Genomic DNA, 26,390 nt, shown 5'->3' with positions numbered 1-26,390 from the left:
TGAGAGCTTAATTAAGGTTAGAGACCTAGAATTTGTTACACCTATAATGGAGGTTGAGTAATTTATTTTTTCTGTTGCACACTTAGCAACTCAGCTTTTGGAGTGAGAATTGAAACAACCCAGAGTTAACTTTTCACCAGGGCAACAGGATAGAAGTACAAGAGTTAGAGTTGATGAAGTATGAGGACCATATAAGAAGGAAACAAAAACAGGAAGAGCGAGATTCTGTCTCAAAAAACAAAACAAAAAAAAAACCAATAGACTAAAAACTGACAAACTGACTCTTCTTTTTTTTGTTGTTGTTTTTTTGTTTTTTTGAGGCAGGGTCTCTCTCTGTTACCCAGGCTGGAGTGCAGGGGGACAATCACAGCTAACCACAGCCTCAACCTCTTGGGCTCAAGCAATCCTTCCATCTCGGCCTCCCGAATAGCTGAGACTCCAGGTGCACAGCACCACACCCAGCTAATTTTTAAAAATCTTTTTGTAGAGATGTCTCATTATGTTGCCTAGCCTGTTCTTGAACTCCTGGGCTCAAACACTCCTCCCAGCTCAGCCTCCCAAAGTGCTGGAATTGCTGGTGCCCATCACCTCGCCTGGCTAATTTTTGTATTTTTAGTAGATGGAGTTTCACCAAGTTGGCCAGGCTGGTCTTGAACTCCTGACCTCAGATGATCTGCCCACCTAGGCCTCCCAAAGTGCTGGGATTACAGGTGTGAGGCACTGCGCCTGGCCAGTTTTTAGTCTGTTGCTTTTTGAAGATAATCTGTTTTTCTCTGGCTCCTTCTAGGATATTTTCCTTCTGGGAAAAGAAATCTTTTTATTTTCCCACTTGGAGTTTGTTGGGTGTCTTGAATCTGTGGTTTATTGTTTTTTATCAGTTCTGGAAAATTCTTAGCTATTATCTCTTCAACAGTTGCTTCTGTCCAGAGGAACCAAAACAAACACTGTTTTGTATTTTTTGTTGTATCCTTTATGTTTCTTACCCTCTTTTCTATATTTGTCGTCTTTGGCCCTCTTTTATTTCATAATTGAAGTTTCTTCTGACTTGTGTTAAAGTTCACAGAATCTTTTAAACTACTTTAAATTTGCTGTAAAGCCCATCTGTTGAGTTCTTAATTTTGGTTATATGTCTAACTTAATAATTATTTTTTCATATCTCAAAGTTCTGTTTGGTTCTTTTTTTATTTTTCAGATCTGGTCATTTCTGATCATTTCTTCTTGCTTGCTGATATATTTTAGTTCCATTTTTCTGTTCCTGAAATACTTGCTGTAGTTATTTTATATTGTATAACCTAAGTGTTAATTTAGGTTTAACTCTCCAACCTGGCATCAGGGGTCAGGACTTAATTTGTTCCCAGTTTGAAATAGGCAGCTACCTTCATAGTTTTCATTTCACTTAATTACCTTTTATGACTTCCCTCTTAGGTTCAACTTGACTGACCTCTCCTCTTCTCTACTACTTATATGACATCAGCAATGCATTAAAAAATATTTTTTCTGTTGATAGCCAGGATCCAGTTGTAGTAGAACAGGTGAGCTCCCAAAGTATGAGGTCTTTCAGAAGTAACATATACTGTTTTTGTCCTATTTTTTTGTTATTAAGAATATGTATGTTATTTAAAATATAGGAATTCTTTTTAAAAACACAATACCATTATCACACTTGCTAATGTGATCATGGGGAGAAAGGGCGGCAGTGCTGGTGCAAGTCCCGGAATCCGAAGACCATAGAATCTGGAGTTCTGACAGCAAGAATTACTCTTACCTCCTCTTTTTGTTCCATCTGGGGCCCCAGCTTATTGAATGCTGCCCACCCACATTGAGAGTGAAACTTCCCCTATTGGTCTACTAACTCAAATGCCAGTCTCTTCAGGAAATACCCTCACAGGCACTGGGACAGCCCAGTCATTCTAATCAAATGCCTGACCACCCGCGTTTTCCTTTCAGCAGAAGAGGGACGAGCTCAGTGCCTTCTGAACCACTGAGGATAATTAATGGTTTCACCAGCTATCTGGGTATCCCTTAATCCAGTCAGGCTGACACCTGGAATCAACCATAACAAGGTCCACACATTGCAATTGATTGATTGGTATGAGTTCAAAGTCTCCTTTTTAATTTATGGTCTCTTATTCTCACCATCTTTGTCTTTTTCTGTGTACTTTATTGTTGGAGAAACTGGGTTCATAGAGGTTCTCATAATCTGAATTTTACTTTTTTTTTTTTTTTTTTTTGAGATGGGATCTCACTCTGTCACCCAGGCTGGAGTGCAGTGGTGTGATATTGGCTCACTGCAACCTCTGCCTCCTGGGCTCAAGCAATCCTCCCACCTCAGTCTCCTGGGTAGCTGGAATCACAGGCATGTACCACCATTCCTGGCTGAGTTGTTTTTTGTATTTTTGGTAGAGATGGGATTTCATCATGTTGCCCAGGCTGGTCTTGAACTCCTGAGCTCAAGCAGTCTTCTTGGATTGCTGGGATTACAGGCATGAGCCACTGCGCCTGGCTGGGTTTTACATTTTATTGTGTCACTTGACATGTATATCGGCCGTCTGTATTTCCTGTAAATTCAAAGTTGAAGCTGGAGGCTTTATCAGATTCAGATTATTTGGGGGAATTGGGAACATGACTGCATCATATGTGATGATTTTCTCTTCCATCAGAAAGGCACGTAGTGTCTGGCTGTCTCTTTCTGTTATGTTGACATCACCACTGAGGAACATTGGCTAAGTCTGTTATTTACTAGGATTTGTAAAATGGTGATAATCTATCATTCCTTCTTTAAGCTAGACCAGGGGTCCCCAACCCTGGACCACTACCAGTCCATGGCCTGTTAGGAACTGGGCTGCACAGTAGGACGTAGGTAGCAGGCAAGCAAGTGAAGCTTCATCTGTATTTACAGCTGCTCCTCATTGCTTGTATTACCACCCAAGCTCCACTTCCTGTCAGATCAGCAGCTGCATTCGATTCTCAAAGGAGCACAAACCCTGATGTGAACTGTGCATGCGAGTGATCTAGGTTGCATGTTCCTTATGAGAATCTAATGCCTGATGATCTGTCACCATCTCCCGTCATCCCTAGATGGGACCTCTAGTTGCAGGAAAACAAGCTCAGGCCTCCCACCGATTCTACATTATGGTGAGTTGTATAATTATTTCATATTACAATATAATAATAATGGAAATAAAGTGCACAGTAAATGTCATGCACTTGAATCATCCTGATACCACCCCTTCTACTTCCTAGTCCGTGGAAAAATTGTCTTCTATGAAACTGGTCCCTGGTGCCAAAAAGTTTGGGAACAGCTGAGCTAGACTACATCTATTAAGAGAAACCTTCTGCTCATTTATTAATTGGTTAGATTACCCCATGATAAAATTTGTTTAGAAACAGTAAAATAAATGCTTGATTCTTTTCCTTTATCAGTTTTCAAAATAATGAGGTAGTTCATTATCATCCTTCAATGATGACCATTTAGTTGTTTGGGTTTTTATTTCCATTTCCTGGATTTACAGATTGAAATCTATGTGTGTTTGAATTCATTGTCTTATTGATAATTGATAATAATTGTACTGTCTTTGAACATTTGGAGCCTCTTCATGTTAGCTCCTAAGTAGTTTTTACAAGACTCTAGTCTTGTAAATATCTTTGATATTTGGTATGTTAAGATATTGCAGGCTTACCTTGTACCTTTTCTGCCCATTGGTTGGAATGAACCAGTTCTCTCTGTTTGCTGTTGATGGTATTTTTGAGAGTATTGGCTATGCACTCACTGATTTGGTCATTGTTTCTAGGCGTTGGAGATACAAATCTCCAAGTAGACATCTTGGGGTGGATAGAAGTAGGATTAAAACAAAATTTTGTCTCGGAGAGGCTGAGGCAGGAGAATGGCGTGAACCCGGGAGGCGGAGCTTGCAGTGAGCCGAGATCGCGCCACTGCACTCCAGCCTGGGTGATAGAGCAAGACTCCGTCTCAAAAAAAAAAAAAAAAAAAACAAAATTTTGTGTGTGTATGTATGTATATAAATATATGTGTGTGTATATATATATTTATATGTATAAATATTTATATGCATATTTATATACATACGTACACATAAAACACACATATAATGCATATATTGATATTCCAATTCAAATTCAGGACTATGGGGTTTTACTAAACTGCTTCTATGATATATCCGTCTTTCTCCTAGGCCAAACTTCCTGTTTTTTTCTGACACCAGGAATAATAGAATATGGCATTTTTACTCGTTTGCTTTATTCCACATAGACACATAACAGTCTCAAAATAACAATACCAGCAGCGCTGCACCCAGTAATAGGGTTACCGAGAACAGTTTGGAGTTTTCCTGGTAGTTCTCTTTAGGGTTGACTTGGGGATGCAGGGTTAAATTGCTGTGTTGAAAAGTTACACGGGATAGTGTGATTATGCTACCGAATGGATACACATTTAGGTTCATTTCTTTATTTTTAGGGATTGCTTTTCTTGTTAAATTTGGTTTTGTCATATACATATGCAGCTTATTTTCATGGTTTTAAAGTCAAGTCCTAGTTTCCTTGTCATCACACCTATATATTTATGTGTAAAATAGTCATTGTATGTGATCTGTTTTATTTTTTGTTTTAGTATACTTGTGGCCTTTAGTTTGTGGTTTTGTTTTTGTTTTCTTTAGTCCTCTCTTTCTTAGTTATTTTCTATTGATTCTCCATTATGTACATTATTGAAATTAGTTGTGACTTTCTCTTCTCCTTCCCCCTCAGCATCTGATGTATATCCTTTAAAATTTTTATTAAAAACTGACCTTTATTTTGAGGTAATTGTAGATTGACATGCAGTTGTAAAATATAACACGGAGAGATCCTGTTTATCCTTTCTCCAGTTTCCCCAGTGGTAACATCTTGCAAGATGCTCGTACAGTATTTATGTTCATCCAAGTCATTGCTTGTATCAGCGGTTTGTTTCTTTTAATTGCTATGTGGTGTTCCATGGTATGGATGTACCACAGTTTAAGCTGTGAAGGATACCTGGGTTGTTTCCAGGTTGTAGCTATTAAGAATAAAGCTGTTGTAAACATTTGCGTACAGGGGTGTGTGTGTGTGTGTGTGTGTGTGTGTGTGTGTGTGTGTAGAGTTTTCATTTATCTCATATAAATGTCCAACGTGTAATTGCTGGGTCCTATGGTTGTTACATGTGTACTTTAAGAAATGGCCAAAGGTGCTATCATTTTACATCCCACAAGCAATGTATGAAAACTCTCCATACTCACCAGCATTTGAAATTATCACAATTTTAAAGTTTAGATGTATAATAAGATCTCATGGTGGTTTTAATTTGCATTTCCCTAATGGCTAATAGTATTGAACATCTTTTCATGTGCTTATTTGCCATGTGTATATCCTCTTCCATGAAATATTTTTTCATTTCTTTTGCCCATTTTCTAGTTCCATTGGTTGGTTGGTTACCTGTTGAGCTTTGAGAGGTTTTTTGTTTTTTAATTCTAGATACTAGTCCTTTCTTGGATATATGGTTGCAAATTTTTTTTTTTTGTCTCTAGCTTCTCTTTTTATCTTCTTTACATGGGTGTTCAAAGAGCAAAATAGTTTTTTATTTTGATGAGGTCTAGTTTACCAACTATTTCTGTTATGGGTCATGCTTTAGGGTCAAGTTTAAGAACTCTGCCTAGCCCCAGATCCCAAAGAATTACCTCCTATGGTTTTTCCTAAAAGTTTATAGTTTCACACTTATTTTGAATTAAATTTTTTTTAAGGTGTGAGGCTTAAGTCAGGGTTAATATTTTTGTCTGTCAATATCTATCTGGTCCAGCACTGTTTGCTGAAAAGTCCATTGATGTCCTCCATTTAATTGCTTTTGCACCTTTGTAAAAAATCAGTTGGATATATTTGTGTAGGTTTATTTTGGGTTCTCTGTTCTTTTCAATGTGTATATTCTTCCACTGATATCACACAATGTTTATTACTGTAGCTATGTAATATATCTTGAAATTGGCTAGATGGATTCCTTCCACTTTGTTTTTCATTTTCAGAATTGTTTTAACTATTCTACTTACTTTGCCTTTCCATATAAATTTTAGAATAATTCTTTCTGTATCTGCAAAATATATTGCTGGGATTTTGATAGGAATTGCATTAAACTGTAAATCAGTATGAGGAGAATCAACATCTTTACCAAGTTGAGTCTACCAATCTATGAACACAATATGCCCCTCCATTTTTTTCTCTTTTTTAAGCTATGGTCTTGCTCTGTCACTGAGGCTGAAGTGCAGTGGTATAATCATAGTTCACTGCAGCCTTGAACTCCTGGACACAAGCGGTCCTCCTGCCTCAGCCTCCCAAGTAACTAGGACAATAAACACTTGCCTCCATACCTGGCTAATTTTTAAATTTTCTGTAGAAGCTGAGTCTCGCTATGTATGGTCTTGACCTCCTGGGCTCAAGCAGTCCTCCCTCCTTGGCCTCCCAAAGCGTTGGGATTACTTGAGCCATCGTCCACCATTGTTTGTTTGTTTTGAGGCAGGGTCTATTTCTGTCGCTCTGGCTGGAGTGCAGTGGCACAGTCTCCACTTACTGCAGCCTCCGTCTCCTGAGCTCAAGAGATCCTCCTACCTCACCCTTCCCAATAGCTGAGACTGCAGGCATATACCACCATGCCCAGCTAAATTTTTTTTGCTTTTTTTGTAGAGATGAGGTTTTGCCATTTTGCCCAGGCTAATCTCAAATTCGTGGGCTCAAGCAATCCACCTGCGTCGGCCTCCCAAACTGCTGGGATTACAGGTGTTAGCCACCACACCCAGCTGTTGTTTGTATTTTTAATTTCAGTGTCTATATGTTCATTGCTAGTATACCGAAATACAATTGATTTTTATGTCGTATTCTGTGACCTTGTTGAACTCACTTAATAGATCTGGGAAGTTTTTGGTATATTCCTTGGAATTTTTAAATCATCTTTTCTGCAAATAATTGGTTGTTTTCTTTCTTTCTTTTATTTTTTATTTTGAAATGGAGTCTCCCTCTGTCGCCAGGCTGGAGTGCAGTGGTGCAATCTCGGCTCACTGCAACCTCCGCCTCCCGGGTTCAAGCGATTCCCCTGCCTCAGCCTCCCGAGTAGCTGGGACTACAGGTGTGCGCCACCACGCCCAGCTAATTTTTGTATTTTTAATAGAGATGGGGTTTCACTATGTTGGCCAGATGGTCTTGATCTCTTGACCTCATGATCTGCCCTCCTCGGCCTCCCAAAGTGCTGGGATTACAGGAGGGAGCCACAGCGCCTGGCCGGGATTGTTTTCTTTCTTTTGCATCTATATGCCTTTTACTTTATTTTCTTGCCTAATTTTACTGGCTAGAACTTCTAATACTATGTTGAATAATAGTGGTGAGAGTGGACACCATTTTCTTATTCTCAATTTAGGGAAACATAGTATTCGGACTTTTACCACTAGAATGTTAACTCTAGGCTTCTATTTTTCTGAGTGTTTTTACTATAAATGGATGTTGAATTTTGTCATTTTTTTCTGCATTGAATAATATAATCATTGATTTGTCTTCATTAGCCTATTAGTATGGTTTATATTGATTGATTTTCAAATACAGAACCAGCCTTGTATCACTAGAATGAAGCCTGCTAGTATAGTGAATTCTAGTTGGTAACATTTTGATAAGGATTTTTGTATCTGCAGTCATTGAGAATATTGGCCTGCAGTTTCTTTTCTTCTTCTTTTTTTTAATGCTGTCTTGTCTGGTTTTGTTATTCAGGTAATTTTGTAATTAGCTTCATAAAGTGAATTGAGAAGTGTATCCCATCTGTTTTTTGGAGAGATTATATAAAATTGGTGTTAGTTCTTCTTTGGGCATTTGGAAGAATTCTCTAGTTAAACCTTCCAAACCCTGAAGGGAAGTTTTAAAATTACATATATATAATCATCTTAATAGTTACAGGTTTATTCAAATTATGTATTTCATATTGAGTGAGGTGTGATAGTTCTTGCTTTTGAGGCATTGGTCCATTTCATCTAAATTGTCAAATTTGTATGTGTAGAGTTGTTTGTAGTTTTCCCTTGTTCTTTTGATATCTGCAAAGTCTGTAGTGATAGTACCTTTTTCATTTCTAATATTATAATTTCTGCGTTTTCTCTTTTTTTTTGGCCAGTCTGCTGATGTTTTTTTTCAAAGAACTAGCTTTTCATTAATTTTCTCTACTTTTTTTTTTCAATTTCATTGATTTCTGTTTATTCCTTCTGCTTGTTTTGGGTTTGTTTTGCTTTTTATGTTGTAGGGTGTCGAAGCTGGGAGTTTTGATTATTGGTTTGAGACTTTCTTTCTTAATGTTTGCATTAGGTGCCTTAAATTTCTCTCTCAGCACTGCTTTAATCTCTTTTCTGCTCTACTGTCCTTCAGCATCTGATGTGATGCAGCTTCCTTTTCTCACCAGTTAACAGTTAATAAGGCAATCAGTACACTTAGTTGTTTTTTTGTTTTCTTCTTGAGATGGAGTCTTGTTCTGTCACCCAGGCTGGAGTGCAGTGATGTGATCTCCGTTCACTGCAGCCTCCACCTCCCAGGTTCAAGCAATTCTCTGCCTCAGCCTCCTGAATAGCTGGGATTACAGGTGCACGCCACCACACCCGGCTATTTTTTGTATTTTTAGTAGAGATGAAGCTTCACCCTGTTGGCCAGGCTGGTCTCGAACTCCTGGCCTCAAGCGATCCACCCGCCTCGGCTTCCCAAAGTGCTGGGATTACAGGCGTGAGCCACTGCGCCTGGCCCACTTACTCTGTATTTCGTATACATGTTTTGTCTTCCTCTTCAATTTTGTGTCTACATTTCCATGAATGGCAGGTTGGAGGATGGTTTCGGGATGAAACTGTTGTACCATAGATCATCAGGCATTAGTTAGATTCTTATAAGGAGCACACAACCTAGATCCCTCACATGCTCAGTTCACAACAAGGTTTGTGTTTCTATGAGAATCTAATGCCAACCATGATCTGACAGGAAATGGAGCTGAGGCCATAATGCTCACCTACTGCTGCTGTGCAGCGTGCCTCCTAACAGGCCATGGACTGGCACCAGTTCGCGGCCCAGGGATTGGGCCTACCTTATAAGGACTATTTAATCTTAGTTCTACAGGTAAATAAATTCATTGCTCACGGTCACCTTTTATCAGTGTCTCTCCAGTTATTTTGGTTGTGTGGTGACCATTCTCTATTAGATTCTTCTGGAAGTGCTCATATAAACAGTAGTCCTTGAGTTGTGTTTATAACAGTTGTTTTGCCACTTGTGTACTTTAGTGGTTTTGACTGGACATAAAGTCCTTGATTCACATTTTCAATATTTTTTGCCTGATGTCCAGATGCAATTTCCTTTTCTTTTCTTTTTGGAAGTCCGTTAGTTTTACTTGTATATTTCTCAGTGTTGGTTTTTCCGGATGGATTCCCCCGGTACTTGGGTGTGCTTTCAGTATTTCAGTTCAAGTCTTCTAATTTCAGGAAGTTTTTCTTGATTTATAGTTTTAAGTATTTGCTCCATTTCATTGCTTCGGTTTTCTTATCTGAGGACTCTTTATGAATTTAAAATCTAAGTGCCTTTATTGTCACTTCCTTCTGATAATTTTCACTTTCATTTCTGATTACAGTTTTTTTCTTTACATAGTCTGTTTCTCTTAAGCATTATCTGTTGTGTACTGGCTCTTAAGATTGCTCTTGGCTAGGTTCCTTTCTGAAATAATTTTTTGCTTTATTTCTAATTCTTTTTTGATTGCTAGGACCTCATTTCTGAGTTTTTCTAATTCTGATTGATAATGTTATTTCACATTTTCTGTCATTTTCTAGGATAGTTTTTGTCAGTTTTGTGTGTATGTCTTTTCAGTAGGCTTTCAATAGCAACACTCTGTTTCCTATTCTCTCATTTCTTACAGCTTGGGCTTCAACGCCAATCCTTTCCTGTCCATTTTTTGATAGATTTTCTTGAACTTTTAAGAGCAAGAAGTGGGTCAGGATAGCCTTTCTAGTTTCACCACTCAAGATCTTTTTCTTCTGTTGTTTGTTACAAGATGATTTTTTTTTTTTAAAGGGGGTGGCATTGGCATCCTATTTTCTGAGGTCTGGCTCTGTTCATTGTAGGACATTGTCCAGGAAGAGGACTTTAGTTCTTTGATTTTGTGTCTAGCTCCACCATACTTAACAATGTTGGTGTGTGCAAAAGATCCCATCCATTTGCAACTGTTCTCAAGTTGCCTTTCCAACGTCTCTAGTCATTCATGATTTGGGAGTTCTCTTGTTCTCAGGGTCTTCAATTGCCCCATAACTTCTGCCTTTCCATTTTCTTCTGCATATATGCATATGAGTCCTGTAGCTGGTGATTTAACCAGACTCTGCTTGTATTTGAGAATTTGTTGGAATCTTTGTCTCCCAACCTTGTAGGTGTTGTTTGTTTGCTTGTTTTGGGGACAGGGTCTCTATCACCCAGGCTGTAGTGGTATGATCATGGCTCACTGCAGCCTTGACCTCCTGGGCTCAAGCCATCTTCCTGCCTCAGCCTCCTGAAGAGCTGGGTCCACAGGTGCACACCACCACACCTGGCTAATTTTTAATTTTTTTGTAGAGACAGGTCTCACTGTGTTGCACAGGCTGGTCTCAAATTTCTGGGCTCAAGCAATCTTTCCACCTCGGCCTCCCAAAGTTCTGGGATTACAGGCATGAGCCACTGTGCCTGACCCTCTTGTAGGTTTTGTCTGTGGAGTTTGAGTTTGGCTATTCTGATGACATTTTTTGTGTGGGGCAGGGGATGCCAAGAGATGAAAAAAATCATTGACACATTTTATTCAAGAGAAAGACGACACAGATTTTGCATTTTAAAAAGAACCCCCTGGCTGCATTGTGGAAAATTGATTCAATGTGTGGAAGGAGACTGGTTAGGCTATTTTAGTAGTCCAGATTAGATGATGGTGGTTTACTCTTAGATAATGGCAGTGGAGCTGGGAGGTTTGAATCCTGTTCTGGTGACTTGTTTGATTTCAGAGGATTGAAAGAGTGAGTAGACAGGAATAGTCTTCCAGGATTGGTCTCTTGAAACTATTTGGATGGTTGTACAGTTTCCTAACATTAGGAGTATTGACAGGAGAGACATGGGGGATCTTTTTGGTGAGGGTGTTAGGAAGGGAACAAGTATATTAGTTTTAAGCATACTGAGTTTGAAGCCTTTAAACCATCTCTCTTCCAGCCCTTAACACACATATGCACATATTTTAATTCTTTTGGGAGCTTTTTTCTGTCCCTCTGATTATATCTCCTCTTGATACAGATCTTTTTTTTTTTTTTTTTGAATTTTTTTATTAATTTTTTTTGCACACAAAAAACAAACATTTTCTAAAAATACATACAAACAAAAAGATGCATATCAAACATATTAGGAAGGTTGCACATGGGAAGTCGGGGAATAGAAATGGGGGGTGGGAGTTAAAATAAATGAGAGAGGGACTTTGTATGGATCAGTGATAATAACTCAATCCTCTATTTGACAAAGAAGAGGGAGAAGGAAGAGGAAGAAAAAGTGGGATAAAGGATCAGAAAGGGAGGAAAATAGAAAAAATTAGAGTATGACTCCAGGGTAGACCTGTTTTGTTGTCACAGAGTTGGTTGGTTAGTTTGTCTGTTGTATTTTTCATGTTTCGCCAAGTTGGCCAGACTGGTCTCGAACTCCTAGCCCGAAGTGATCAACCCGCCTCGCCCCCCAGAGTGCCGGGACCACAGGCGTGAGCCACCACGTCCAGCCCCCACATTGCTTCTGGCCTCCGTGGTAGACCTCCCAGATGGAGCGGCCGGGCAGAGGCGCTCCTCACTTCTTCCCAGACACGGGGCGGCCGGGCAGAGGCGCTCCTCACTTCCCAGACGGGGCGGCCAGGCAGAGACGCTCCTCGCCTTTCACGAGGGGCCGGGCAGGGCCCTCATTTCCGGACGGGGGCCGGGCAGAGGCTCACTCCAGACGCTCACTTCCCAGACGGGGCGGCCGGGCCGAGGCGCTACTCACTTCCCAGACGATGGGTGGCCGGGCAGAGGCTCTCCTCACTTCCCAGATGGGGCGGTCGGGCAGAGGCACTCCTCACTTCCCCCCGGACGGGGCAGCCGGGCAGAGGCGCTCCTCACTTCTTCCCGGACGGGGCGGCCGGGCAGAGGCGCTCCTCACTTCTTCCCGGACGGGGCGGCCGGGCAGAGGCGCTCCTCACTTCCCCCCGGACGGGGCGGCCGGGCAGACCAAAGAGGGGCCGGCAGAGGCCTCACTTCCGGACAGGTGGCAGGTAGAGGCCACCTACAACTGCAATCCCAGCACCCTGGTAGGCCAAGGCAGGCGGCTGGGAGGCGGAGGCTGCCGCGAGGCCAGACCACGCCACCGCACTCCAGCCCGGGCAACACCGAGCTCCGTCTGCAGTCCCAGTACCTCCGGAGGCCGAGGCGGGCAGAGCACTCGGCGTCAGGAGCTGGCGAGCAGCGTCGCCAAGATGGCGAACGCGTGCCTGCAGCCAGAGGAGAAAAAAGCAGGCAGCGGTGGCGTGCGCCGTAGTCCCAGGCAGTCCGAGCTGAGTAGATTGCAGCCCGGGCCACAGAGGGAAAGAGGAAGGAAGGAAGGAAGGAAGGAAGGGAGGGAAGGAGGGAGGGAGGGAGGGAGGAAGGAAGGAAGGGATCTTAACATTTACTTTCCTATCTCAAGCTTAACACTTTTTTTTTTTTCGAGACAGAATCTCACTCTGTTGGAAGGAAGGAAGGAAGGAAGGAAGGAAGGAACAGATCTTAACATTTACTTTCCTATCTCAAGCTTAACACTTTTTTTTTTTTCGAGACAGAATCTCACTCTGTTGCCCGGTCTGGAATGCAGTGGCCCACTCGTGGCTCACTGCAACCTCCACCTCCCAAGTTCAAGCAATTCTTGTGCCTCAGCCTACTGAGTAGCTGGGATTACAGGCATGCGCCACCATGCCTGGCTAATTTTGATATTTTTAGTAGAGATGGGGTTTCACCATGTTGGCCAGGCTGGTCTCGATCTCCTGACCTCGGGTGATCTGCCTGCCTTGGCCTCCCAAAGTTCTGGGATTACAGGCATGAGTCACTGTGCCCGGCCAGCTTAACACATTTTTATCACTCATTATTACTCTCATTTCCACTAGACCAGGTGTTGGCAAACCTCTTTTTTTTTTTTTTCAAGGCAGGGTTTCACTCTGTTACCTAGGCTGAAATGCAGTGGCACCATCATGGCTCCCTGCACCCTTGACTTCCTGTGCTTAAGCAGTCCTCCATCTCAGCTCCCCCGAGTAACTGGAACTGTAGGTGCACACATGAGCACAATGAGATACTACCTCTACAAAAAATGAAAAATCAGCTGAGCGTGGCTGTGCTCAAGTGATCCTCCCACCTTGACCTCCAAAAGTGTTGGGATTACAGGCGTGAGCCACTGCACCTAGTCTGCTAACTTTTCCTTAGAAGGACAAATAGTAAATATTTTAGCATTTGAGGGCAAAGAGGCAAAAATAAGAGCATGATGTAGGTACTTAATATCATTTATAATGTAACCACTTAAAAAATGTAAAAACCATTCCTGTTGGGACCTACAAAAACAGATAGCCTGCCAGATTTGATACACAGGCTATAGTTTGCTGATCCCTGTGCTAGACCGTGAATTCTGTACTTGCTTCCCAGTTGGCAAATGTATTGCCCGATGTATTTTAAATGTATTGAGTAAATTTTTGTTGAATGGGTGAATGACTTATAGATTAGGAGCTTAAGAGACAGAGTGGACTAAAAATAGATACTTGGGAGTGGTCATGAAACAGTAATTGCAGACATGTGGGTAGATGAGATCACTTGGGAAGAATATAAGGGAGAATATAAGGGAGTCCATCTTTTTCTGTAATTTAAACAAAGAGCATAGTAAGTCATGACTAACTCAGAAGTACTTATGTATAGTAGTCAGTACCTCTTCTTCTTAACTGACCTAAGTGAGTTTGGCCATTTACACTTACATGATTCTTTTGGGTGAATAAGTAGTCTTTAATTATTAGAGATAGGTGAGGGTAACAGATACTTTCGCCTTTGAAGTTTTGCTACTAGTGAGTTATATACACAAATCTTAGAATTCTGCTACATATATAAATATGTATTAGTAAGCAGTCACAAAAGTCATATGGTTCGTTTCATGGGAATAGTACTTTTAGACTGGAGATTACCACCTTGTAAGAAAACTTCAACCCTAAGCAGATACCACAATGTTCTGACTAGGATTAGGTGATACAGTTCTCTAAGAAGGGATGGAACACAGGAACAAGGGGGTTTCTAGACACAGAAACTTCTCTGAAGTTGAGCTGTAGGGCCTGCCGGATTCTTAGACCCAAAAAGTAAGAATCAAGGTTCCTGTATTTCTAGTCAATTCATATATCTTGAATAACAGTTCTACTTTAGCAGTAAAAATCTATTTCCACGTTTCCTTATGCAGATTATCAAACCAGTGTCTATAAATTGAGATGTTTGTATTTGAAGCACTTACTACCTGGGAGCTAACTCCTGTTTAGGGGTGTTTAAAACATTAATCACCTAAGTATGGTTTCCTAATTTAGTGTGGTTCTTCAGAATTTAACTCACTAATTCTGTCTATACAGAAATATCTTAGTGTGAATTAAGATGATAGAACAGAAAATCATATTTTGGAGCAGATATGCTGCCTGGATCTTTTTGTTATGCATCATCTTTTAATAATTCATAAATAGTTAAGTGTTGCAAATATTGCAATGAGAATATTTTTCTTTTCAGTTATAGGAAAAATTGGAGTAAATATTCATTTAGGTAAAATTTTTAACAGTGGTAGAGTTCTAATCTTCCAGTGAATAAAGATAGCTTATAGAGTTATCAAATAACACTTCATTAATGTTGGTATTTGAAGATTGTTCAACATTTGTCATTTTTATGAATTTATGCGTAAGACATTCTCTATATTAATAGTACTAAAGTCACAATATGGAAACATACTAAATATAGAATTAAATTCAAGGCTCTTTCTAGTGTCGAACCTTATCAGGGATAATAGTTTTTATCAGTATATCATTCCATCACATGAGATGAATATGACTAATTTGAATTTTGTTTGGCAGTTTTGTTTATATTTAATATATATCTGTATTTAAGTATAAGTTTATATCTAGATTATTTCAGTATGGGATTTTATGAGATTTTTTTCCTTAAGAAGATCATTGTGGTTTAAGAGATATCACAAGAATTATTAAATAAAATATAGCACACTGAATCTGGCAGTATATTAAAATAATAATATACCATGACCATATAGCCTTTATTCCAATAATATAAGGATGTAACCATGCTTATATATGTAATAAAAGAATCCATTATATCAGTATGGTAGAGGGGAGATATATATTATTTCAGTGTTTCCCCATAAGGCATGCCTGATAGATCCTCTTAAACTCAGAAGGATACCTTACCTTTTGATGCAAAACATCTATCTCAAACTTATTTTTATTTTCATGTTTTTAAGGCCATGGCAATGAATTTACTTTTTAAAAATATGAATCATTAGAGATATAATTCATTGATTGCAGGCATCAGAAACCATCCCTGGCTGACTTAAGCAAAACCATAATTTGTTGGAAGAATATAAGATAGTTCATAAGATGAGTAGAGAAATGGAAGAACTGGGAATTGAGCAAGTCAAGGATATAGGCATTATTTACTACCTTGTCCAAAATTCTTCCTTTGGAATTTAATGTGCCTTTTTTTCCCCTTTCTCCTTAAGATGCAGAGTTATAGAGGAGATAATTCTGATAGTGTAGTTGAGTCTTGTGACCTACTTAAGCTAGGAGAGAGTGAGCCACTTTAGGTCTCATTAAGACTAGGTCTCATTAAGGATGGCAAGGATATAATTCCCCAAAGATGACTGGGTACAATTAGGGCAGGGAAATGGGTCCTAGGCAGCCAAGTCCCACCTTCCACAAAATTAACCAACAGATATCCAGTAAAATACAGAATTTGGCTTTTTAACTAATTGTAGCTCATCATTTAAAGTATAACATGTATCAGTCATTGAGATTATAAATTTCTTCTTTTTTATTTATTTTTTGAGACAGAGTCTTGCTCTGTCACTCAAGTTAAAGTGCAGTGGCATGATCTCAGCTCACTTCAACCTCCGTCTCCCAGGCTCAAGCGATTCTTGAGCCTCAGCCTCCAGGAGTAGCTGGGACTACAGGGGCGTGCTACTGCACCCAGCTAATTTTGGTATTTTTAGTAGAGATGGGGTTTTGCCATGTTGGCCAGGCTGATCTCGAACTCCTGGCCCCATGTGATCCTCCAGCCTCCTAAAGTGCTGGGATTACAGGTGTGAGCCACTGCACCCAGCCAATATTAAATGACTTCTAACTCAAATACCTGAGTTTTTTTTTTTTCTTCTTCTTCTTTTTGAGATGCAGTCTCGCTCTGTCGCCCAGGCCTAGAGTGCACTGGCGCCACCTCGGCTTGCTGCAACCCCTGCCTTCCGGGTTCAAGCAATTCTCCTGCCTCAGTCTCCCAAGTAGCTGAGATTACAGGTGCCTGCCACCAAGCCTGGCTAATTTTTTTGTATTTTTAGTAGAGACTAGGTTTCACTATGTTGGCCAGGCTGGTTTTGAACTCTTGACTTCAAGTGATCTGCCCGCCTCGGCCTCCCAAAGTGCTAGGATTATGGGCATGAGCCACTGCACCCAGCTGAGATCTTTATATACTTGCAGTATCCATATTTTGATACATCTGTAATCTTTGTTTTTCTTTTCTAGACAATGCGAAGACATAGAAATGAAGTGACAGTGGAACTGCGGAAGGTAAGGTTGATTTACATTTAAAGAAAAGTAATTAGATTTTTCTGACGTTAAAATTCTGTGTATCTTGAATAATGAAAATACTGTGGCAAATTAGTGGTCATCCCTAAAACCACACATCACTGGATACTTTGTCATGGTACTTATTCATAATAGCCTTCATTTACTGAGGATACTAGGCCCTGTGTGAAGCACTTTACCATCACTGAAATTCTCATAACATCTGATGAAGTTAGATACTTTTTCTTTGATATCCTCTTTCTGTGGGCTTCCTCTCCCTTTCCCCATGTAAAAGTTATACATACTTGTTAAAGATACTTTAGAAAAGTAAATAAAAGTAGAAAAACCTTGTATTTTCCCAACTGAAAGCAACTGCTATTAAAATTTATTGTATTTTCTTCCATTATTTTTGGAGGATTTTAGAGTTACCTTCATCAGATTGTGTTTTCTTTTTTCTCTTTCTTTTTTTGAGACAGCATTTCACTCTGTCCAGGTTGGAGTGAAGTGATGCGATCTTGGCTCACTGCAGCCTTGACCTCCCAGGCTCAAGTGATCCTCCCACCTCAGCTGGCTGAGTAGCTATGGATATAGGCACACCACCACACCCAGCTGTGAATACAGGCACACCAGCACACCCAGCTAATTTTGTTTATTTTTTGTAGAGACTAGGTCTCACTATGTTACCCAGGCTAGCCTTGAATTCCTGGACTCAAACAATCGTCCTTCTGCTGGGATTACAGGCGTGAGCTACCATGCCTGGCCCAAATTGTGTTTTCATGTGAACACATTTTATTTGAAACAAATACTTAAATTGCTAATCCAGAAAATAATAGTGAATTCTCTTTCTATACACATCTTTTTTTTTTTTTTTTGAGGCAGACTCTCACTCTGTCGCCTAGGCTGGAGTGCAGTGGCGCGATCTCGGCTCACTGTAACCTCCACCTCCCGGGTTCACGCCATTCTTCTGCCTCAGCCTCCCGAGTAGCTGGGACTACAGGCACCCGCCACCTCGTCCGGCTAATTTTTTGTATTTTTAGTAGAGATGGGGTTTCACCGTGTTAGCCAGGATGGTCTCGATCTCCTGACCTTGTGATCTGCCCGCCTCAGCCTCCCAAAGTGCTGGTATTACAGGTGTGAGCCACCGTGCCCGGCTTATACACATATCTTTTAAAAAATAAATTTAAAACTTATTTCAGATCTTTGGTGTTTGTCTTAGGTTAGACTTTTCCTCATGTAATTCACTCCTAAAACTCCTTCCTATATTGAATTACCATCTTGGGCTGGGTGCGGTGGCTCATGCCGTCATTCCAGCACTTTGGGAGGCCAAGGCAGACAGATCACCTGAGGTCAAGAGTTCGAGACCAGCCTGGCCAACATGGTGAATCCCTGTTTCTACTAAAAATACAAAAATTAGTTGGGTGTGGTGGCACGCACCTGTAGTTCCAGCTACTCGGGAGGCTGAGGCTGGAGAATTGCTTGAATCCTGGAGGCAGAGGCTGCAGTGAGCCAGGGTCGCACCACTACACTCCAGCCTAGGTGACAGAGTGAGACTCTGTCTCAAAAAAAAAATAAAAATTAAAAAAAACATTACCGTCTTGAAACTTTTCAGTTGTAGGGAGAAGGAAGGAGGTCTTGATTCTGAAAGTACACATTCTCTTACAGTCACTAGAAATAGACTTGTGCATTTATTATTTAATAATTATATTAGGCCGGGCGCGGTGGCTCACGCTTGTAATCCCAGCACTTTGGGAGGCCGAGGCAGGCGGATCACGAGGTCAGGAGATCGAGACCACGGTGAAACCCGATCTCTACTAAAAAATACAAAAAATTAGCCGGGCATGGTGGCAGGCGCCTGTAGTCCCAGCTACTCGGAGAGGCTGAGGCAGGAGAATGGTGTGAACCCGGGAGGCGGAGCTTGCAGTGAGCCAAGATTGCGCCACTGCACTCCAGCCTGGGTGACAGAGCGAGACTCCGTCTCAAAAAAAACAAAACAAAAAAAAAATTATTTTAAATACACGCTTTGTTTCATACACGGGCTAGGTAGCTCTTCAAATCTGTAGTTTTATAACAATATTGCCAGAAGCTCATTTTAACTACATTCATAAGGTCTTCATCAGAAATGCATTTAGTTATTCAACCAAGCATTACCATTTGAGCAATTGTCTCATGGAGGTGAACACTAGATAAATAATCACATAACCAAATATATCCTTACAAATTGTGAATGATGCTATGGAAGAAAAATAGCCATGAAAGTTAATAGAGTGAGGTTTTTTTTAAAATTGGGCATTCAAAGGTGATTTGTCTGAAGAAATAACATTTAAGCTGAAACCTGAAGGATAAATTGGAATTAGCTTATTTTTTCTAAATGTTTAAATAACCATATTTTGAATTTTTGCCAATCAATGTCATGCTTATTGGTATAGTATATAGTTCCTGACATCCATTCTCCAGTACCCTTTCCCCACCCCCTTTTTAAAATTAAATTTTGAAAATACTTGCTAAGAGTTGTAGTATGTATTTACTAAATTTCAAAAAATTCACCTGAGGTCAAGAGTTCAAGACCAGCCTGGCCAACATGGTGAATCCCTGTCTCTACTAAAAATACAAAAATTAGTTGGGTGTGGTGGCATGCACCTGTAGTTCCAGCTACTCGGAACATAGAATATTTTCTATGTAATTGGTCCAGTAGCTCCAAAATTAGGAAATTAACAAGGAAGATCATTTTTTTGTTTCAGTCATCAATGGATTAACAACTAATGATAGAATTATTTTATGTCTATTATCTATTAATCATCAATCATTTTGTATATTAATAAACATTAACATAATAAACATTAACATAAGCATAAAAATACTTGTTAATTCCCATTCCCTGTCAGCTCCCCTTATGGACACAACAATACTTTGGTAATCATATTTGCAAGTTCTTTCAGATCTTTGGGTCATTTAGACCAGAGAAATGAGCTAAGCCTTAGCTTAATAAAGTAAGGTGTTTTTTCCAGTCTTAACACTTTAAACTTTTTTTCTTTTTCACATTTTGTTGACATACACCATCCATACAAAAACTCCACACATCGTAAGTATCCAGCCTGATGAATATTTGTAATGTGAACACATTTGTGTAACCACCAGCTCCTGGATCAAAAAAGAGAATACCCCAGGGCCCCTTTCTAGGTATTGGTTATCCCCGAAGGTAACCATTATTCTGATTTCTAACACAGATTATTTTGCATATTTAGAACTCTATATAGGTAGAAAAGTGTGCGTCCTTTTTGTCTGGATTTTCATTCACCAAATGAAGATTACTTTCTTTAATAGATGCAATAGAAGTAAAATTGGAATTAAGTAATTAGTATTTATTGCCATCTGTTAACATTACACCATCTGCCACCAGATATGGGCCCATACTTTTCCGTAACTTTTCTTTTTATTTTTATTTATCTATTTTTTTGAGACAGAGTCTCGCTCTGTTGCCCCGGCTGGGATGCAGTGGCACAATCTCGGCTCACTGCAAGCTCCGCCTCCCGGGTTCACGCCATTCTCCTGCCTCAGCCTCTCCGAGTAGCTGGGACTACAGGCGCCCGCCACCACGCCCGGCTGATTTTTTTATATTTTTAGTAGAGACAGGGTTTCACCATGGTCTCGATCTCCTGACCTCGTGATCCGCCCGCCTCGGCCTCCCAAAGTGCTGGGATTACAAGCGTGAGCCACCGCGCCCGGCCCAACTTTTCCGTAACTTTTCATTCTTGCAATTCAACGTTAAAACTTTTGTATTAGTTCAGAAGCCTCCTCTTGTTTAATCATTTTAGCCTTTCTAATGTGCTTATAAATCTAAGCTACTAATTTATCTATTTGGTTACTTGATCCTCCTCCTGTTGTTGTGCTGCCTTCTCTAATTTATAGAACTAAAAATTCTTGCATGTCAGAGCATATCTTTTTAAATATTCACCTTAGTTGCCTTAGAGACCCCTTTCTTTTTTTTTGGATAACATTATTTCCTTTCCAGTTACTATGGTTCGATTTCTGAAAATACTTATAGTAGGACCAAAAATGAAATTAACTGAAGAAATCTCAAGCAATTTCTTATTTCAAATTTAAGAATTCCCCAAGTAAGCAGTAGAAAGCAAACTTTTCCTGAAACAATGCCTAAAGTTTATTCAGACAAAACTTAATTGATTTTGATGTGATTTTACAGAGATGTGGAGAGCTCTTCAAGAGAAGATTCCTCCACTCTTTATGGTCAGAGTATCTGTCCCTGATTCCAGGCCTTGCTCTCTCTATTGCTCCATTGAGGAGAAAATCATATTGTTTTTATTTAGGGACATTGAGATTCTTGAAAACGAGAGAGAGCTAGTCCCCAGAGTTTCACTGAGAAATTGAACTAGTGGATATCATCCGTCGATTGTAACTCACTTTACTCCATGGGATTTTGCTTTGAATATTTCATTTTCCCTTAGATTGTAAGCTTCTAAAGTGCAGATAATAACCACATTCACTATCCATCTACATCCCTCCACCCCAGCCTCCCAAATAACTCCTAAGTCTCTTCCTTAGCCCATCTCAAAATGCCTAATCAAATTGTGGCTACGTTGTCGATTAAGTGCTGATATTCACGAATTAAATTTAATTATGATCTCTAAAAATATGCACTTGTATTTAAGTTGTGTATTGAAGTTTTAAGACAAATACTTCAGATATAGGCCATGCTACTCAAAGGTCCTGATCTGTGAGAAGTTAGGGAGCTTGTGCCAAAATGTAAAAGAAGGCACTGCTTCCTTCAAGAGAGTCTTTCTGACAGAAGTAAATTGAAAGATATCCCATGTTCACGGATTTGGAAGAATTAGTATTATTAAAATATCAATACTACCCAAAGTGATGTACAGATTCAGTGCAATCTCTATCAAACCTCTAATGTCATTTTTCACAGAAATAGAAAAAAAAAAAACTCTAAAATTTGTATGAAACCACAGAAGACCCCAAATAGCCAAAGCAATCTTAGAAGAATGAACCCAGAAGCATCACACTACCTGATATGAAAATCTACTGCAAAGCTATAGTAATCAAAACAGCATGATAGTGACATAAAAACACACACACAGAACAGTGGAACAGAAAAGTTTGCTTTCTGTGGCTTACTTGGGGAATTGTTAAATTTGAAATAAGAAATTACTTCAGATTTCTTTAGTTAATTTCATTTTTGGTCCTACTACAAGTATTTTCAGAAATCAAACCATAGTAACTGGAAAGGAAATAATATTATCCAGAAAAAAAGAAAGGAGTCTCTAAGGCAACTAAGGTGAATATTTAAAAACATATGCTCTGACATGCAAGAATTTATTTCACCAGAAATAAATCCACAAATTTGTGTTTCGTTTTTTTTTGACAAAGGTGCCAAGAACATGCAACAGGAAAGGACAGTCTTTTCAATAAATGGTCTTGGGAAAACTGGCTATCTACATGCAGACGAATGAGACCAGGCCCTTATTTCACACCATATACAAAAATCAACTCAAAATAGATTAAAATGTAAACATAAGATGTGAAACTGTAAAACTACTGGAAGAAAACACAGGGGAAAATCTTCATGATACTGGTCTGGGCAGTGTTTCCTGGATATGACCCCAAAAACACAGACAACAAAACAAAAATACACAGATGCAATTATATCAAATTTGAAAGGTTCTGCACAGCAAAAGAGACTATTAATAAAGAGAAAACCTATAGAAAATATTTGCAAACCATACATCTGATAAGGGGTTAATATTATATAATGAACTCAATGGCAAAAAAACTAACCAATTAAAAAAATGGGCAAGGGTTGGGCACAGTGGCTCACACCTATAATCCTAGCACTTTGGGAGGCCGAGGTGGGCAGATCACAAGGTCAGTTAATTGAGACCATCCTGGCTAACACGGTGAAACCCCATCTCTACCAAAAATACAAAAAATTAGCTGGACGTGGTGGCATTTGCCTGTAGTCCCAGCTACTCGGGAGGCTGAGGCAGGAGAATGGCGTGAACCTGGGAGGCGGAGTTTGCAGTGAGCCAAGATCATGCCACTGCACTCCAGCCTGGGTGACAGAATAAGACTCCATCTCAAAAAAAAAAAAAGGGGCAAAAGAGCAGAATAAACATTCTCAAAACATAGAAATGGCTAATAGGTATACTAAAAATTGTTCAACATTACTAATCAGAGAAATAAAATTAAAACTACTGTGAGATGTCATCTTATACCTGTTAGAATAACTGTTATCAAAAAGATGAAAGATAATGCATGTTGGTGAGGATGTGGAGAAAAGGAAACTCTTATACACTCTTGGTCAGAATGTAAATTAGTATAGCCATTATAGAAAGCAGTTTGGGGAAGTTCCTAAAAATAGAACTACCATGTGATCAAGCAATCCCACTACTGTGTATATATCCAAAGGAAAAATGAAGCCAGTATGTTGAGGAGATATCTGCACTCCCATGTTTATTGGATCACAATACCCAAGATAAGGAATCAACCTAAATGTCCACCAGTAGACAAATAGAAAAAGAAAATGTGGTATGTGTACATAGTGGAATACTTTTCAGCCTTAAAAGAAAGAAACCCTCTCTTTTGCAACAACATGGATGAACTTGGAGGACATTACATTACGAGAAATAAGCCAGGCAAACAAGGGAAGTATCACATGCTCTCACTTATGCATGGAGTCTAAAAAAGCTAGACTCATGTAGGATGGTGGTTACCAGGGGCTGGGGCCAGGGATGGGGGGCACAGGGATTTGGGGAGATATTGATTCAAAGTATAAAAAATTTCAGTTAGGAGAGATAAGTTCAAGACCTCTACTGTAGAACATGGTATGTGAGTCAGTTTTCACGTTGCTGATAAAGACATGCCCGAGACTGGGCAATTTACAAAAGAAAGAGGTTTATTGGACTCACGCTTACGTGTGGCTGGGGAGGTCTCACAATCATGGCAGAAGGTAAAAGGCACATCCCATATGGCAGCAGACAAGAGAGCTTGTGCAGGCAAACTCTTGTTTTTAAAGCCATCAGATCTTGTGAGACTCATTCACTGTCATGAGAACAGCGCAGGAAAGACCCAACCCCATAATTTAATCACCTCCCACGGCACATGGGAATTGTGGGAGTTACAATTCAAGATGAGATTTGGGTGAGAATACAGCCAAACCATATCACATGGTTATGAACTATAGTTAATAACAATGTGTTATATTCTTGAAAAATCACTGACAGTAGATTTTAAGTGTTTTCACCACACACACAAAAATGAAATGTAAGGTAATGCATGTGTTAATTTTTTTTTTTTTTTCTGAGATGGGGTCTCAGTCTGTCACCCAGGTTGGAGTGCAGTGGCATAATCTTGGCTCACTGCAACTTCTGCCTCCCAGGCTCAAACAATTCTCCTACCTTCCTGGGTAGCTGGGACCACAGGTGCTCACCACTTTGCTCAGCTAATTTTTTGTATTTTTGGTAGATACAGGGTTTTGCCATGTTGCCCAGGCTGGTCTTGAACTTCTGAGCTCAAGCAATCTGCCCGCCTCAGCCTCCCAAAATTCTGGGATTACAGGCATGAGCCACCGCACTCAGCTGTGTTTATTAACTCATAGCTATTCCACAGCATATACATATTTCAGAGCATCATGTTTTACTCAATACATATATAGAATTTTTGTGAACTTTTTAAAAATAATATGTTTAAAGCAGGTCTTTCAGTCTAAATAAAGAGCTGAACTAAACAGTGTGCTTAGTTTCACAGTTGATTTACATTCTGGCACAAGCTCCCCTCTCCACCTTTTTTTGTTACTTTAGAGGCTTATCACCCTGAACGTAAAAGCTCCTTATCTGGTAGCAGAACTGTAACAAACAGTTTGAGAATTATTAACTAGTGAAAGGATCACACTTCAAATAGCAGATACTGATCCCTCAAAATTGAGGATGACAGATGACATCTGTTTATTAATAGGTACTGTTTACCTGGCCTCTGACTCCTTTCGTGTGAATTGTTTTTTCTTTTACCTCCTTGCTCTCTTTCTTCCCAATTTAGAGAGGCTTTTATGCATTGACACTTAAACACACACCTGTACCTCTTTTTTTATCACATTGTAGACAGAGTTACGTAGGAATTAAGTAACTTGCATAGTCACAAGCTAACAAATGGCAGAGCTCTTAACCATTATGCTATAATACCTCAAAATACATGTGTGTTGGTTGAGTAATGCTTCGTGGGTTGAGAATGAGCTCAAAACCTGTTACTTACATTTTCAACTTTGGCATATTATATTAAATTTGACCTAATCTTTTCTTGATGATTGGTCAGTCAGATAGGCCATAGGCCCTTATTTTCATTAGATTTGGAGGCGAGGCAAGTTTAAGATCCTACATAAAGAGAAAATCCACCCAAGTGCCCCACTTGGTTGATAAGATCCAGTACTTGTTTTAGTTAATTGTTTGAAAGATCTTTTAAAAAATACTCTAAATTCCCCCATATTAATAATTAAAGCCAAAAAAGAAACATATGATCATATCAGTTACTCATTTCTGATGAAAGGAATAGAAAGAAATTGCCTCATCTTGATAAAGAGCACCACAAAAACCTCACAGCTAACATCATACTTAATGGTGAAAGACTAAAGGCTTTCCCCTGAGATTCAGAAGCAAGGTGATGATGTCCATCATAACTGCTGTTATTCAGTATAATGCTGGAAGTTCTAGCCAGTGCCATATAAGGCAAGAAAAAGAAAGGTATGTAGTTTGTAAAGGAAGAACTAAAACTGTCCCTATTTGCAGATAATGTGATTATCTATTTAGAACATCCCAAGGAATCTATCAGAAAGCTCCTGGAACTAACAGATGAGTTTAGCAAGGTCACAGAATAAAGAAATCAGTTGCATTTATATGTGCTGAACATGCAGAAACCAAAATTAAAAACAATACAATTTTTAGACAATTCAAAGAAAATAAAACACTTCAGTATAAATTAACAAACATGTACAGGATTTATACAGTGAATATTACAAAATACTGGTGAAAGACATGAAACAAGACTTAAGTAAATGGAGAGACATATACCGTGTTCATGGATTGGAAGCCTCAACGTAATAATGACATTGATTCTCCCTAAATTGATCTGTTGGTTTAATGCATTTCCTTTTTTTTTTTTTTTTTTTTTTTTTTTTTTTTTTTTTTTTTTTTTTTTGAGACGGAGTCTTGCTCTGTCGCCCAGGCTGGAGTGCAGTGGCGCCATCTCGGCTCACTGCAAGCTCCGCCTCCTGGGTTCACGCCATTCTCCTGCCTCAGCCTCTCCGAGTAGCTGGGACTACAGGCGCCCGCCACCACGCCCGGCTAATTTTTTGTATTTTTAGTAGAGATGGGGTTTCACCGTGGTCTCGATCTCCTGACCTCGTGATCCGCCTGCCTCGGCCTCCCAAAGTGCTGGGATTACAAGTGTGAGCCACCTCGCCCGGCCAATGCATTTCCTATTGAAATTCAACCAAGATATTTTGTGGACATAGACAGAC

General features: G+C 39.7%; 1 protein-coding gene across 1 annotated transcript in view; it reads left to right on the top strand.

Moving 5' to 3' along the window:
• The window catches only part of KPNA3 (karyopherin subunit alpha 3), a 97,206-nt gene that overhangs the window by 29,655 nt on the left and 41,161 nt on the right, over nucleotides 1-26,390 (top strand). Inside the window, exon 2 of the mRNA XM_032150906.2 lies at nucleotides 16,820-16,864. Within this exon, the coding sequence (XP_032006797.1) occupies nucleotides 16,820-16,864 (45 nt within the window). The remainder of the gene's footprint in view (nucleotides 1-16,819; nucleotides 16,865-26,390) is intronic.

Source organism: Hylobates moloch, unplaced genomic scaffold (genome assembly GCF_009828535.3).
Source record: "Hylobates moloch isolate HMO894 unplaced genomic scaffold, HMol_V3 SCAFFOLD_4, whole genome shotgun sequence".
Lineage (NCBI taxonomy): Eukaryota > Metazoa > Chordata > Mammalia > Primates > Hylobatidae > Hylobates > Hylobates moloch.
The sequence above is the reverse complement of the archived record's forward strand: the minus strand, read 5'-3'. Positions and strand labels throughout refer to the sequence as shown.